This window comes from Salvelinus fontinalis, chromosome 23 (genome assembly GCF_029448725.1).
Source record: "Salvelinus fontinalis isolate EN_2023a chromosome 23, ASM2944872v1, whole genome shotgun sequence".
NCBI lineage: Eukaryota > Metazoa > Chordata > Actinopteri > Salmoniformes > Salmonidae > Salvelinus > Salvelinus fontinalis.
In genome coordinates, this window is record NC_074687.1 from 1803105 (window position 1) to 1820458 (window position 17354).

The 17354-nt window shown below is 46.5% G+C and overlaps 1 protein-coding gene across 3 annotated transcripts in view; it reads right to left on the bottom strand.

Annotated features, from left to right (window-relative positions):
- LOC129820684 (uncharacterized protein KIAA2012 homolog) overlaps positions 1-17354 on the bottom strand; it is an 83512-nt gene that overhangs the window by 16963 nt on the left and 49195 nt on the right. For all 3 annotated transcript variants that reach the window (XM_055877529.1, XM_055877530.1, XM_055877528.1), the window contains exons 10-15: positions 14635-14880; positions 7889-8065; positions 7362-7511; positions 5496-5567; positions 2882-3033; positions 72-147 (exon numbers count right to left, since the gene is read on the bottom strand). In XM_055877529.1, coding sequence (XP_055733504.1) covers positions 72-147; positions 2882-3033; positions 5496-5567; positions 7362-7511; positions 7889-8065; positions 14635-14880 — 873 coding nt within the window. The remainder of the gene's footprint in view (positions 1-71; positions 148-2881; positions 3034-5495; positions 5568-7361; positions 7512-7888; positions 8066-14634; positions 14881-17354) is intronic.

The window sequence follows — 17354 nt, forward strand, 5'->3', positions numbered from 1 at the left end:
TACAGGTGAGGTCCTTGCAGATCCAGATACCGGCCTATCAGAAGGCTAACAGCCGCTGGGGTTTTCTTTACCTGTCCCACTGCGGAGGCTGTAGCTCACAGCCGTGTCTTTATGTCTTCCTCCTGGTCTCTGAGTGTCTGGGTGCAGCTGGCCAGGGGAGGGACACACCACAGGGTTAGACCAGACTACAACAGGCAGTAGACCAGACTCAGTGTATTAGATCAGTGTATTAGACCAGACTCAGTGTATTAGATCAGACTAAGTGTATTAGATCAGACTCAGTGTAGTAGATCAGTGTATTAGACCAGACTCAGTGTATTAGACCAGACTCAGTGTATTAGATCAGTGTATTAGACCAGACTAAGTGTATTAGATCAGTGTATTAGACCAGACTCAGTGTATTAGATCAGTGTATTAGACCAGACTCAGTGTATTAGACCAGACTCAGTGTATTAGATCAGACTCAGTGTATTAGACCAGACTCAGTGTATTATACCAGACTCAGTGTATTAGACCAGTGTATTAGACCAGACTAAGTGTAATAGATCAGTGTATTAGACCAGACTAAGTGTATTAGATCAGTGTATTAGATCAGACTAAGTGTATTAGACCAGACTAAGTGTATTCGATCAGTGTATTAGATCAGTGTATTAGATCAGTGTATTAGATCAGTGTATTAGACTAGACTAAGTGTATTAGACCAGACTAAGTGTATTCGATCAGTGTATTAGATCAGTGTATTAGATCAGTGTATTAGACCAGACTAAGTGTATTAGACCAGACTAAGTGTATTAGACCAGACTAAGTGTATTAGACCAGACTAAGTGTATTCGATCAGTGTATTAGATCAGACTCAGTGTATTAGACCAGTGTATTAGATCAGACTAAGTGTATTAGATCAGTGTATTAGATCAGACTCAGTGTATTAGATCAGTGTATTAGATCAGTGTATTAGATCAGTGTATTAGATCAGTGTATTAGATCAGTGTATTAGATCAGACTAAGTGTATTAGATCAGACTCAGTGTATTAGACCAGTGTATTAGACCAGTGTATTAGACCAGACTCAGTGTATTAGACCAGTGTATTAGACCAGTGTATTAGACCAGACTCAGTGTATTAGATCAGTGTATTAGACCAGTGTATTAGACCAGACTCAGTGTATTAGATCAGTGTATTAGACCAGTGTATTAGACCAGACTCAGTGTATTAGACCAGACTCAGTGTATTAGACTAGACTCAGTGTATTAGATCAGTGCATTAGACCAGACTCAGTGTATTAGATCAGTGTATTAGACCAGACTCAGTGTATTAGATCAGTGTATTAGACCAGACTCAGTGTATTAGACCAGACTCAGTGTATTAGACCAGACTCAGTGTATTAGACCAGACTCAGTGTATTAGACCAGACTAAGTGTATTAGACCAGACTAAGTGTATTCGATCAGTGTATTAGATCAGACTCAGTGTATTAGATCAGTGTATCAGACCAGTGTATTAGACCAGACTCAGTGTAGTAGACCAGACTCAGTGTATTAGACCAGACTCAGTGTATTAGACCAGACTCAGTGTATTAGACCAGACTCAGTGTATTAGACCAGACTCAGTGTATTAGATCAGTGTATTAGATCAGTGTATTAGACCAGACTCAGTGTATTAGACCAGACTCAGTGTATTAGACCAGACTCAGTGTAGTAGACCAGACTCAGTGTAGTAGACCAGACTCAGTGTATTAGATCAGTGTATTAGATCAGTGTATTAGACCAGACTCAGTGCATTAGACCAGACTCAATGTATTAGACCAGACTCAGTGTAGTAGATCAGTGTATTAGACCAGACTCCGTGTATTAGACCAGACTCAGTGTATTAGATCAGTGTATTAGACCAGTGTATTAGACCAGTGTATTAGACCAGACTCAGTGTAGTAGACCAGACTCAGTGTAGTAGACCAGACTCAGTGTATTAGATCAGTGTATTAGACCAGTGTATTAGACCAGTGTATTAGACCAGACTCAGTGTATTAGACCAGACTCAGTGTATTAGACCAGACTCAGCGTATTAGATCAGTGTATTAGATCAGTGTATTAGACCAGACTCAGTGTATTAGACCAGACTCAGTGTATTAGACCAGACTCAGTGTAGTAGACCAGACTCAGTGTAGTAGACCAGACTCAGTGTATTAGATCAGTGTATTAGATCAGTGTATTAGACCAGACTCAGTGCATTAGACCAGACTCAGTGTATTAGACCAGACTCAGTGTAGTAGATCAGTGTATTAGACCAGACTCCGTGTATTAGACCAGACTCAGTGTATTAGATCAGTGTATTAGACCAGTGTATTAGACCAGTGTATTAGACCAGACTCAGTGTAGTAGACCAGACTCAGTGTAGTAGACCAGACTCAGTGTATTAGATCAGTGTATTAGACCAGTGTATTAGACCAGTGTATTAGACCAGACTCAGTGTATTAGACTAGACTCAGTGTATTAGATCAGTGTATTAGATCAGTGTATTAGACCAGTGCGTTAGACCAGACTCAGTGTATTAGATCAGTGTATTAGATCAGTGTATTAGACCAGTGTATTAGACCAGACTCAGTGTATTAGATCAGTGTATTAGACCAGACTCAGTGTATTAGACCAGTGTATTAGACCAGACTCAGTGTATTAGATCAGTGTATTAGACCAGTGTAGTAGACCAGACTCAGTGTATTAGACCAGACTCAGTGTAGTAGACCAGACTCAGTGTATTAGATCAGTGTATTAGACCAGTGTAGTAGACCAGACTCAGTGTATTAGACCAGACTCAGTGTAGTAGACCAGACTCAGTGTATTAGACCAGACTCAGTGTAGTATAGTAAATGTAGTATCGGATGTTGCTCACCTGTTTCCCTGTACTTCTGTTGCTGGAAAACTCAGGTTCCTGTCTGTGTCTCTGGTCACCAGACAGGACAGTTTGTCCATCAGATCCCACCGCTTGGACTAATTCACATTGTTCCATGTTGGTTGGGGGTCCTTCTGGACGACTGGCTTCCCCTGGAAATGAAAAGCCATCAGATATCTATAATTGATCCACTTGTATATACGCTGTGGGTACGTCATGAAACCTAATCAAAACACCCACTACATACCCAGCCATCACCTGCATATTGAGACATGATGGTGGCTGGGTATGTCAATTTAAAACGGTCACCACCACTTCCATGTCGATAGAGAATAGTGTAATCCGTCTTTATGAAGAACTCCCAATCATATGGCTCTCTGAGACATTTGCATGCCATGTTTCCTCTTGAGTATGTCTCGACAGGTTCTAGTTAAACTCCCACATCTCCTGTTATCTCAGTGAGTGTACCAGGCACCGAAGGGGTTAGTTAGGGTTAGTCCTGTCAGCACCGGCCAAAAACAAAACCATCAACTGGCTTCTCCTAAACCTTGTATCGTGATTGGGAGAGAGAATTCCTCTTTGAAATATATATCCCATGACACTCTGGCCCACTCACCTCCTTGACCTCCCTGTGACCCCAACTGATTCCTAACCCCTGACCCCTGACCCACAGAGCAGACCAACAACAACACCTGGAGACAGGGAAACCACTAACCCACTACACTAAAGGGTAGAGTCATTCAACCCACTACACTAAAGGCCAGAGTCATTAAACCTACTACACTAAAGGCCAGAGTCATTCAACCCACTACACTAAAGGGCAGAGTCATTCAACCCACTACACTAAAGGGCAGAGTCATTCAACCCACTACACTAAAGGGCAGAGTCATTCAACCCACTACACTAAAGGGCAGAGTCATTCAACCCACTACACTAAAGGGCAGAGTCATTCAACCCACTACACTAAAGGGCAGAGTCATTAAACCCACTACACTAAAGGGCAGAGTCATTAAACCCACTACACTAAAGGCCAGAGTCATTAAACCCACTACACTAAAGGGCAGAGTCATTAAACCCACTACACTAAAGGGCAGAGTCATTCAACCCACTACACTAAAGGCCAGAGTCATTAAACCCACTACACTAAAGGGCAGAGTCATTAAACCCACTACACTAAAGGGCAGAGTCATTCAACCCACTACACTAAAGGGCAGAGTCATTAAACCCACTACACTAAAGGGCAGAGTCATTAAACCCACTACACTAAAGGGCAGAGTCATTCAACCCACTACACTAAAGGGCAGAGTCATTAAACCCACTACACTAAAGGGCAGAGTCATTCAACCCACTACACTAAAGGGCAGAGTCATTAAACCCACTACACTAAAGGCCAGAGTCATTCAACCCACTACACTAAAGGCCAGAGTCATTCAACCCACTACACTAAAGGGCAGAGTCATTAAACCCACTACACGAAAGGGCAGAGTCATTAAACCCACTACACTAAAGGGCATAGTCATTCAACCCACTACACTAAAGGCCAGAGTCATTAAACCCACTACACTAAAGGCCAGAGTCATTAAACCCACTACACTAAAGGGCAGAGTCATTCAACCCACTTGAGGTCTGGATTGAGGTCTGGGCTTTGACTTGGCCATTCCAAGACATTTAAATGTTTACCCTTAAACCAGTCGACTGTTGCTTTAGCAGTATGCTTAGGGTCATTGTCCTGCTGGAGGGTGAAACTCCGTCCCAGTCTCAAATCTCTGGAAGACTGAAACAGGTTTCCCTCAATAATTTCCCTGTATTTAGCACCATCCTTAAATTCTGACCAGTTTCCCAGTTCCTGCCGATGAAAAACATGGTGTTCTCGGGGTGATGAGAGGTGTTGGATTTGCGCCAGATATAGCGTTTTCCTTCAATCAATCAATCAATTTTAATTTATATAGCCCTTCGTACATCAGATAATATCTCGAAGTGCTGTACAGAAACCCAGCCTAAAACCCCAAACAGCTAGAATGCAGGTGTAGAAGCACGCAGGTGTAGAAGCTTGATGGCCAAAAAGCTACATTTTAGTTTCATCTGACCAGAGTAGCTTCTTCCATATGTTTGGGGAGTCTCCCATATGCCTTTTTGGAGAACACCAAACATGTTTGCTTATTTCTTTCTTTAAGCAAGTTTTTTCTGGCCACTCTTCCGTAAAGCCCAGCTCTGTGGAGTGTACAGTTTAGTGGTGCTATGGACAGATACTCCAATCTCCGCTGTGGAGCTTTGCAGCTCCTTCAGGGTTATTTTTTTCAGGGTTAGGGGTTAGGGTTAGGTACTGGCCTGTGGCTGTAGGCTGTGTTTGCATCAGTAGGACCCAGGGTTAGGGTTAAGGGTTAGGGGTTAGGGTTAGGTACTGACCTGTGGCTATAGGCTGTGTTTGCATCAGTAGGACCCAGGGTTAGGGGTTAAGGTTAGGTACTGACCTGTGGCTATAGGCTGTGTTTGCATCAGTAGGACCCAGGGTTAGGGTTAAGGGTTAGGGGTTAGGGTTAGGTACTGACCTGTGGCTATAGGCTGTGTTTGCATCAGTAGGACCCAGGGTTAGGGGTTAAGGTTAGGTACTGACCTGTGGCTATAGGCTGTGTTTGCATCAGTACGACCCAGGGTAGCTCCCCCTCGGAGGTTAGGACCTGGAGAGCTGTACAGGTGACATACACAGTGGAGAGGGTTAGGGTTAGGGGTTAGGGGTTAGGGTTAGGACCTGGAGAGCTGTACAGGTGACATACACAGTGGAGAGGGTTAGGGGTTAGGGGTTAGGGGTTAGGGTTAGGACCTGGAGAGCTGTACAGGTGACATATACAGTAGAGAGGGTTAGGGGTTAGGGGTTAGGGTTAGGGGTTAGGGGTTAGGACCTGGAGAGCTGTACGGGTGACATACACAGTGGAGAGGGTTAGGGGTTAGGGGTTAGGGTTAGCACCTGGAGAGCTGTACAGGTGACATATACAGTAGAGAGGGTTAGGGGTTAGGGGTTAGGGTTAGGGGTTAGGGGTTAGGACCTGGAGAGCTGTACAGGTGACATATACAGTAGAGAGGGTTAGGGGTTAGGGTTAGCACCTGGAGAGCTGTACAGGTGACATACACAGTGGAGAGGGTTAGGGGTTAGGGTTAGCACCTGGAGAGCTGTACAGGTGACATATACAGTAGAGAGGGTTAGGGGTTAGGGGTTAGGGTTAGCACCTGGAGAGCTGTACGGGTGACATACACAGTAGAGAGGGTTAGGGGTTAGGGGTTAGGGGTTAGGGTTAGCACCTGGAGAGCTGTACAGGTGACATATACAGTGGAGAGGGTTAGGGGTTAGCACCTGGAGAGCTGTACGGGTGACATACACAGTGGAGAGGGTTAGTGGTTAGGGGTTAGGACCTGGAGAGCTGTACGGGTGACATATACAGTGGAGAGGGTTAGGGGTTAGGGGTTAGGGGTTAGGGTTAGCACCTGGAGAGCTGTACAGGTGACATATACAGTGGAGAGGGTTAGGGGTTAGGGGTTAGGGGTTAGGACCTGTAGAGCTGTACAGGTGACATATACAGTGGAGAGGGTTAGGGGTTAGGGGTTAGGGGTTAGGGGTTAGGACCTGTAGAGCTGTACAGGTGACATATACAGTAGAGAGGGTTAGGGGTAGGGGTTAGGGGTTAGGGTTAGCACCTGGAGAGCTGTACAGGTGACATATACAGTGGAGAGGGTTAGGGGTTAGGGGTTAGGGTTAGCACCTGGAGAGCTGTACAGGTGACATATACAGTGGAGAGGGTTAGGGGTTAGGGGTTAGCACCTGGAGAGCTGTACGGGTGACATACACAGTGGAGAGGGTTAGGGGTTAGGGGTTAGGGGTTAGGGGTTAGGACCTGTAGAGCTGTACAGGTGACATATACAGTGGAGAGGGTTAGGGGTTAGGGGTTAGGGGTTAGGGGTTAGGGGTTAGGACCTGTAGAGCTGTACAGGTGACATATACAGTGGAGAGGGTTAGGGGTTAGGGGTTAGGGGTTAGGGGTTAGGACCTGGAGAGCTGTACAGGTGACATACACAGTGGAGAGGGTTAGGGGTTAGGGGTTAGGGTTAGGACCTGGAGAGCTGTACAGGTGACATACACAGTGGAGAGGGTTAGGGGTTAGGGGTTAGGGTTAGGACCTGGAGAGCTGTACAGGTGACATACACAGTGGAGAGGGTTAGGGTTAGGGGTTAGGGGTTAGGGGTTAGGGGTTAATACATACACAGTAGAGAGGGCAAAGTGAAGGTATGGGTGAGCTTACATTCAATCTGTTTCATTTGGAAGCAAACAAATATACTGATTTACCATGTAAATGTTAAGTCTAAACATTGAGACTAATCAGAATGTAAACCCCCCCCCACACACTGCTGTATGTATCCAACCCCCACCAACCTCCCTGTCGTTGGCTTGATGACCACAGTGTATCGTTAATAACCCCACATTGCATACCATGGTCTCGTGTGACCTGGTCCAGAGCAGAGGTAAGAGCAGGCTGGTCGGCAGACATATTAGTAGGTTCCCACGGGGACATCTGTATAACCTCACCATCAGGACCCAAGATCAAGGTGCCCAGAGATTTGCCTGTCTGCTGCTGCCACTCTGAAAACACAAAGAGGGTTGCGTCTGAAATAGCACCCTATTCACTATATTGTGCCCTACTTTTGACCAGGGCCCCATGGTACCCTATTCACTATATCGTGCACTACTTTGGACCAGAATATGGTGCAAATGGGCCCTGGTCAAAAGTAGTGGACTATATAGGGAATAGGGTACCAATGGGCCCTGGTCAAAAGTAGTGGACTATATAGGGAATAGGGTACCATGGGGCCCTGGTCAAAAGTAGTGCACTATATAGGGAATAGTGTGCCATTTGGAACACATGCAAACGTTGGTTTACCTAACTGAGCATCTAGAATGGCATTTTCAACATACCAGACATCTACTGAACACAGAGTCCTGTGATGTGGGCCGCTTACCTCTGAGCTCCAGGGGTAGGCTGCCTCTGACCATGGCCCTCCCAGCATCGGAGGGGTCCCAGAGGGCAACAGATCTGTCTTTGTAGATGGCCATGGAGCTCTGTTTGCCTGGGCCTCTCAGCCGACCAGCCAGGGGGGCAGCCAGGGGGGCAAATACAGCTAGGGGGACAGCGGCCTCTGGAGGAGGAAAGGAAAGTATCAGAATAGTGAAAGAAAGATGGATACCTGGTATGATGCCACAGAGCAGAACCCTATACTACGTAGCTGGTACCACAGAGCAGAGCATTATACTACGTAGCTGGTACCACAGAAGAGAGCCCTATACTACGTAGCTGGTACCACAGAGCAGAGCCCTGTACGAAGTAGCTATACCACAGAACCCTATACTACGTAGCTGGTACCACAGAGGAGAGCCCTATACCACGTAGCTGGTACCACAGAGCCCTATACTACGTAGCTGGTACCACAGAACAGAGCCCTATACTACGTAGCTGGTACCAAAGAGCAGAGCCCTGTACGAAGTAGCTATACCACAGAACCCTATACTACGTAGCTGGTACCACAGAACAGAGCCCTATACTACGTAGCTGGTACCACAGAGCCCTATACTACGTAGCTGGTACCACAGAGCCCTATACTACGTAGTTGGTACCACAGAGCCCTATACTACGTAGCTGGTACCACAGAGCAGAGCCCTATACTACGTAGCTGGTACCACAGAGCAGAACCCTATACTACGTAGCTGGTACCACAGAGCTCTATACTACGTAGCTGGTACCACAGAGCCCTATACTACGTAGCTGGTACCACAGAGCAGAGCCCTATACTACGTAGCTGGTACCACAGAGCCCTATACTACGTAGCTGGTACCACATAGCCCTATACTACGTAGCTGGTACAACACGAGCCCTATACTACGTAGCTGGTACCACAGAGCCCTATACTACGTAACTGGTACCACAGAGCTCTATACTACGTAGCTGGTACCACAGAGCAGAGCTCTATACTACGTAGCTGGTACCACAGAGCAGAGCCCTATACTACGTAGCTGGTACCACAGAGCAGAACCCTATACTACGTAGCTGGTACCACAGAGCTCTATACTACGTAGCTGGTACAACACGAGCCCTATTCTACGTAGCTGGTACCACAGAGCTCTATACTACGTAGCTGGTACCACAGAGCAGAGCCCTATACTACGTAGCTGGTACCACAGAGCAGAACCCTATACTACGTAGCTGGTACCACAGAGCCCTATACTACGAAGCTGGTACCACAGAGCCCTGTACTACGTAGCTGGTACCACAGAGCCCTATACTACGTAGTTGGTACCACAGAGCCCTATACTATGTAGCTGGTACCACAGAGCCCTATACTACGTAGCTGGTACCACAGAGCAGAGCCCTATACTACGTATCTGGTACCACAGAGCCCTATACTACGTAGCTGGTACCACAGAGCAGAGCCCTATACTACGTAGCTGGTACCACAGAGCCCTATACTACGTAGCTGGTACCACAGAGCAGAGCCCTGTACTACGTAGCTGGTAACACAGAGCAGAGCCCTATACTACGTAGCTGGTACCACAGAGCCCTATACTAAGTAGCTGGTACCACAGAGCCCTATACTACGTAGCTGGTACCACAAAGCAGAGGCCTATACTACGTAGCTGGTACCACAGAGCCCTATACTACGTAGCTGGTACCACAGATGCATATATTACGTAGCTGGTACCACAGAGCCCTGTACTACGTAGCTGGTACCACAGAGCCCTATACTACGTAGCTGGTACCCCAGAGCCCTATACTACGTAGCTGGTACCACAGAGCCCTGTACTACGTAGCTTGTACCACAGAGCCCTATACTATGTAGTTGGTACCATAGAACCCTATACTACGTAGCTGGTACCACAGAGCCATATACTACGTAGCTGGTACCACAGAGCCCTATACTACGTAGCTGGTACCACAGAGCATTATACTACGTAGCTGGTACCACAGAGCCCTATACTACGTAGCTGATACCACAGAACCCTATACTACGTAGCTGGTACCACAGAGCCCTATACTACGTAGCTGGTACCACAGAGCATTATACTACGTAGCTGGTACCACAGAGCCCTATACTACATAGCTGGTACCACACAGCCCTGTACTACGTAGCTGGTACCACAGAGCCCTATACTACGTAGCTGGTACCACAGAGCCCTATACTACGTAGCTGGTACCACAGAGCCCTATACTACGTAGCTGGTACCACAGAGCAGAGCCCTATACTACGTAGCTGGTACCACAGAGCAGAGCCCTATACTACGTAGCTGGTACCACAAAGCCCTATACTACGTAGCTGGTACCACAGAGCCCTATACTACGTAGCTGGTACCACAGAGCCCTATACTACGTAGCTGGTACCACAGAGCCCTATACTACGTAGCTGGTACCACAGAGCCCTATACTACGTAGCTGGTACCACAGAGCCCTATACTACATAGCTGGTACCACAGAGCCCTATACTACGTAGCTGGTACCACAGAGCTCTATACTACGTAGCTGGTACCACAGAGCCCTATACTACGTAGCTGGTACCACAGAGCCCTATACTACGTAGCTGGTACCACAGAGCCCTATACTACGTGGCTGGTACCAAAGAGCCCTATACTACGTAGCTGGTAGCACAGCGGCCTATACTACATAGCTGGTACCACAGAGCAGAGCCCTATACTACGTAGCTGGTACCACACAAGCCCTATACTACGTAGCTGGTACCACAGAGCCCTATTCTACGTAGCTGGTACCACAGAGCAGAGCCCTATACTACGTAGCTGGTACCACAGAGCCCTATACTACGTAGCTGGTACCACAGAGCCCTATACAACGTAGCTGGTACCACAGAGCCCTATACTACATAGCTGGTACCACAGAGCAGAGCCCTATACTACGTAGCTGGTACCACAGAGCCCTATACTACGTAGCTGGTACCACAGAGCCCTATTCTACGTAGCTGGTACCACAGAGCAGAGCCCTATACTACGTAGCTGGTACCACAGAGCTCTATACTACGTAGCTGGTACAACACGAGCCCTATTCTACGTAGCTGGTACCACAGAGCTCTATACTACGTAGCTGGTACCACAGAGCAGAGCCCTATACTACGTAGCTGGTACCACAGAGCAGAACCCTATACTACGTAGCTGGTACCACAGAGCCCTATACTACGTAGCTGGTACCACAGAGCCCTGTACTACGTAGCTGGTACCACAGAGCCCTATACTACGTAGTTGGTACCACAGAGCCCTATACTACGTAGCTGGTACCACAGAGCCCTATACTACGTAGCTGGTACCACAGAGCAGAGCCCTATACTACGTATCTGGTACCACAGAGCCCTATACTACGTAGCTGGTACCACAGAGCAGAGCCCTATACTACGTAGCTGGTACCACAGCGCCCTATACTACGTAGCTGGTACCACAGAGCAGAGCCCTGTACTACGTAGCTGGTAACACAGAGCAGAGCCCTATACTACGTAGCTGGTACCACAGAGCCCTATACTAAGTAGCTTGTACCACAGAGCCCTATACTACGTAGCTGGTACCACAAAGCAGAGCCCTATACTACGTAGCTGGTACCACAGAGCCCTATACTACGTAGCTGGTACCACAGATGCATATATTACGTAGCTGGTACCACAGAGCCCTGTACTACGTAGCTGGTACCACAGAGCCCTATCCTACGTAGCTGGTACCCCAGAGCCCTATACTACGTAGCTGGTACCACAGAGCCCTGTACTACGTAGCTTGTACCACAGAGCCCTATACTATGTAGTTGGTACCATAGAACCCTATACTACGTAGCTGGTACCACAGAGCCATATACTACGTAGCTGGTACCACAGAGCCCTATACTACGTAGCTGGTACCACAGAGCATTATACTACGTAGCTGGTACCACAGAGCCCTATACTACGTAGCTGATACCACAGAACCCTATACTACGTAGCTGGTACCACAGAGCCCTATACTACGTAGCTGGTACCACAGAGCATTATACTACGTAGCTGGTACCACAGAGCCCTATACTACATAGCTGGTACCACACAGCCCTGTACTACGTAGCTGGTACCACAGAGCCCTATACTACGTAGCTGGTACCACAGAGCCCTATACTACGTAGCTGGTACCACAGAGCCCTATACTACGAAGCTGGTACCACAGAGCAGAGCCCTATACTACGTAGCTGGTACCACAGAGCAGAGCCCTATACTACGTAGCTGGTACCACAAATCCCTATACTACGTAGCTGGTACCACAGAGCCCTATACTACGTAGCTGGTACCACAGAGCCCTATACTACGTAGCTGGTACCACAGAGCCCTATACTACGTAGCTGGTACCACAGAGCCCTATACTACGTAGCTGGTACCACAGAGCCCTATACTACGTAGCTGGTACCACAGAGCCCTATACTACGTAGCTGGTACCACAGAGCTCTATACTACGTAGCTGGTACCACAGAGCCCTATACTACGTAGCTGGTACCACAGAGCCCTATACTACGTAGCTGGTACCACAGAGCCCTATACTACGTGGCTGGTACCAAAGAGCCCTATACTACGTAGCTGGTAGCACAGCGGCCTATACTACATAGCTGGTACCACAGAGCAGAGCCCTATACTACGTAGCTGGTACCACACAAGCCCTATACTACGTAGCTGGTACCACAGAGCCCTATTCTACGTAGCTGGTACCACAGAGCAGAGCCCTATACTACGTAGCTGGTACCACAGAGCCCTATACTACGTAGCTGGTACCACAGAGCCCTATACAACGTAGCTGGTACCACAGAGCCCTATACTACATAGCTGGTACCACAGAGCAGAGCCCTATACTACGTAGCTGGTACCACAGAGCCCTATACTACGTAGCTGGTACCACAGAGCCCTATTCTACGTAGCTGGTACCACAGAGCAGAGCCCTATACTACGTAGCTGGTACCACAGAGCCCTATACTATGTAGCTGGTACCACAGAGCCCTATACTACGTAGCTGGTACCACAGAGCCCTATACTACGTAGCTGGTACCACAGAGCCCTATACTACGTAGCTGGTACCACAGAGCCCTATACTACGTAGCTGGTACCACATAGCCCTATACTACGTAGCTGGTACAACAGAGCCCTATACTACGTAGCTGGTACCACAGAGCCATATACTACGTAGCTTGTACCAGAGAGCCCTATACTACGTAGCTGGTACCACAGAGCCCTATACTACGTAGCTGGTGCCACAGAGCAGAGCCCTATACTACGTAGCTGGTACCACAGAGCCCTATACTACGTAGCTTGTACCACAGAACCCTATACTTCGTAGCTGGCATCACAGAGCCCTATACTACGTAGCTGGTACCACAGAGCCCTATACTACGTAGCTGGTACCACAGAGCCCTATACTACGTAGCTGGTACCACAGAGCCCTATACTACGTAGCTGGTACCACAGAGCCCTATACTACGTAGCTGGTACCACAGAGCCCTGTACTACGTAGCTGGTACCACAGAGCTCTATACTACGTAGCTGGTACCACAGAGCCCTATACTACGTAGCTGGTACCACAGAGCCCTATTTTACGTAGCTGGTACCACAGAGCCCTATACTACGTAGCTGGTACCAAAGAGCCCTATACTACGTAGCTGGTACCACAGCGGCCTATACTACATAGCTGGTACCACAGAGCAGAGCCCTATACTACGTAGCTGGTACCACACAAGCCCTATACTACGTAGCTGGTACCACAGAGCCCTATTCTACGTAGCTGGTACCACAGAGCAGAGCCCTATACTACGTAGCTGGTACCACAGAGCCCTATACTACATAGCTGGTACCACAGAGCAGAGCCCTATACTACGTAGCTGGTACCACAGAGCCCTATACTACGTAGCTGGTACCACAGAGCCCTATTCTACGTAGCTGGTACCACAGAGCAGAGCCCTATACTACGTAGCTGGTACCACAGAGCCCTATACTATGTAGCTAGTACCACAGAGCCCTATACTACGTAGCTGGTACCACAGAGCCATATACTACGTAGCTGGTACCACAGAGCCCTATACTACGTAGCTGGTACCACAGAGCCCTATACTGCGTAGCTGGTACCACATAGCCCTATACTACGTAGCTGGTACCACAGAGCCCTATACTACGTAGCTGGTACCACAGAGCCCTATACTACGTAGTTGGTACCACAGAGCCCTATACTACGTAGCTGGTACCACAGAGCCCTATACTACGTAGCTGGTACCACAGAGCCCTATACTACGTAGCCGGTACCACAGAGCCCTATACTACGTAGTTGGTACCACAGAGCCCTATACTACGTAGCTTGTACCACAGAGCCCTATACTACGTAGCTGGTACCACAGAGCCATATACTACGTAGCTTGTACCAGAGAGCCCTATACTACGTAGCTGGTACCACAGAGCCCTATACTACGTAGCTGGTGACACAGAGCAGAGCCCTATACTACGTAGCTGGTACCACAGAGCCCTATGCTACGTAGCTGGTACCACAGAGCCCTATACTACGTAGCTGGTACCACAGAGCCCTATACTATGTAGCTGGTACCACAGAGCCCCATACTACGTAGCTGGTACCACAGAGCCCTGTACTACGTAGCTGGTACCACAGATCTGGGCTATAGGAGGAGACTACAGATATGGGACCAGTATAATCCCCTCAGCCCAGTGAATACCTTCCCCAGGCTGTAATAGCGAGAGACCGTTCTGCTCAGGCCCGGTCTGCTTAGATCCTTTCTCAAGGAGACCTCCTCCTCCTCCTCCTCGTCCTCCTGCTCCTCCTCCTCCTCCTCCTCCTCCTCCTCCTCGTCCTCCTGCTCCTCCTCCTCGTCCTTCTCTTCTCGTGCTCTCTCTTTTGTGTCCCATCTCTCCACAGTGAGGCTCCCCTCTCTCCTCCTCTGATGGCTTGTAGTGGACACCAACTGAGAGACACAGAAGAGACCCAACAAGACAACAGGATGAAGATCGTTAGTGGAAAAGAAAATGTGTGTTTTAATGACTTACCTGGTGTCATGACGCTGGCCTGGGGGTAGGTTTATGACAGTCATAAATACCTCTCCCCCCTTTTTCCTCTCTCTACCCTACTGATTTGACTATTGAAAATCCCTTGGTTAACATAGAGATTCTGGGAACATCAGAAGGTGGGGGGAAATTAACCATATTTTTGTAATCCAACCAGTTGAACATATGCGTTGGTACTTGATGAATATGATGTCAGTTCGGTTGTCATCTGAGACATTCTCATCAATGATAGAATGACATAAATGGTACAGTGGAAAGTCTACACATTATAGTTATCAGATTCACATGGAATTTTTGTGCAATTTAAATGTTTGAATATGAAATTATTTGTGAGGGGATGAAATGTGATTTTAGCTTCTAAAATGTGAGAATTGGGTTTTAACCTCTAACGAGTCACAATCCCGGATCCGGGAACCCCCCCATCAAAAAAGCTGACTAGCATAGCCTAGCCTAACGCCACAGGGATATCATATAACATAATTTTCATGAAATCACAAGTCCAATACAGCAAATGAAAGATAAACATCTTGTGAATCCATTTCCGATTTTTAAAATGTTTTACAGCGAAAACACAATATGTATTTCTATTAGCTAACCACAATAGCAAAAGACTCAACCGCATATTTTCACAATCTTTCTACCGCATAGGTAGCTTGCACAAAACCGACCAAATAGAGATATAATTAGTCACTAACCAAGAAACAACTTCATCAGATGACAGTCTTATAACATGTTATACAATAAATCTATGTTTTGTTCAAAAATGTGCATATTTGAGGTATAAATCATAGTTTTACATTGCAGCTACCATCAATAATATCACCAAAGCAGCCAGAATAATTACAGAGAGCAACGTGAAATACCTAAATACTCATCATAAAACATTTATGAAAAATACATGGTGTACAGCAAATGAAAGATAAACATCTTGTGAATCCAGCCAATATTTCCGATTTTTTAAGTGTTTTACAGCGAAAACACAATATAGCATTATATTAGCTTACCACAATAGCCAAACACACAACCGCATTCATTCACCGCCAAGATAGCATTCGCAAAAACCAGCAAAAGATATCAAATTAATCACTAACCTTGACCAACTTCATCAGATGACAGTCTTATAACATCATGTTACACAATACATATATGTTTTGTTCGAAAATGTGCATATTTAGAGGTACAAATCTTGGTTTTACATTGTGAATACGTAGCCAAAATGCACAATATTGTCCGGAGATATTTTGAAAATGCACAAAAGCTCTTATTCGACCTCAGATCAAGCTAGACACCCCATTTCACCTCCCACTGCCTGTTGACATCTAGTGGAAGGCGTATGAAGTGCATGTATATCCATAGATTTCAGGAAATTGAATAGGACGGCACTGGAACAGAGCCTCGATTTCAGATTTTTCACTTCCTGTCAGGAAGTTTGCTGCAAAATGAGTTCTGTTTTACTCACAGATATAATTCAAACGGTTTTAGAAACTTGAGAGTGTTTTCTATCCAATAGTAATAATAATATGTATATTGTACGATCTAGAATAGAGTACGAGGCAGTTTAATTTGGGCACGATTTTTTCCAAAGTGGAAACAGCGCCCCCATATTGACAAGAAGTTTGAGTGAATTAGGCCCGACTCAGTGGCCCGCCCACGTGAAGAGACATTGGGTTATAAACTATGAAACACGCCCTCCTCTCCCTTCCTATATAAAGCCTTGACGACAATGTAACTTCCTGTTCCGGGCACATTAGGATGACGATCCGATGTCAGAAGGGTTCAGATAATAACTACAGAACGAAGCCAACCTCAGCGTGAGCTTTGGTTGCGAATGGTATGAACTTTGAACTCTTATTCGCTACAGAAGTGATACCTGTTAGCCGTTGAGTTAGCAACAGCAGCTGAAAGGGCTAGGAAAGAACAGACAGAGTATCCCGTCTACCACACAGCGACCTTACTACAACGTTGTCTGTAATCAAGGTATGATTCATTCCTTTATGACATCATTAGTATCAAGGTATGATTCATTCCTTTATGACATCATTAGTATCAAGGTATGATTCATTCCTTTATGACATCATTAGTATCAAGGTATGATTCATTCCTTTATGACATCATTAGTATCAAGGTATGATTCATTCCTTTATGACATCATTAGTATCAAGGTATGATTCATTCCTTTATGACATCATTAGTATCAAGGTATGATTCATTCCTTTATGACATCATTAGTATCAAGGTATGATTCATTCCTTTATGACATCATTAGTATCAAGGTATGATTCATTCCTTTATGACATCATTAGTATCAAGGTATGATTCATTCCTTTATGACATCATTAGTATCAAGGTATGATTCATTCCTTTATGACATCAT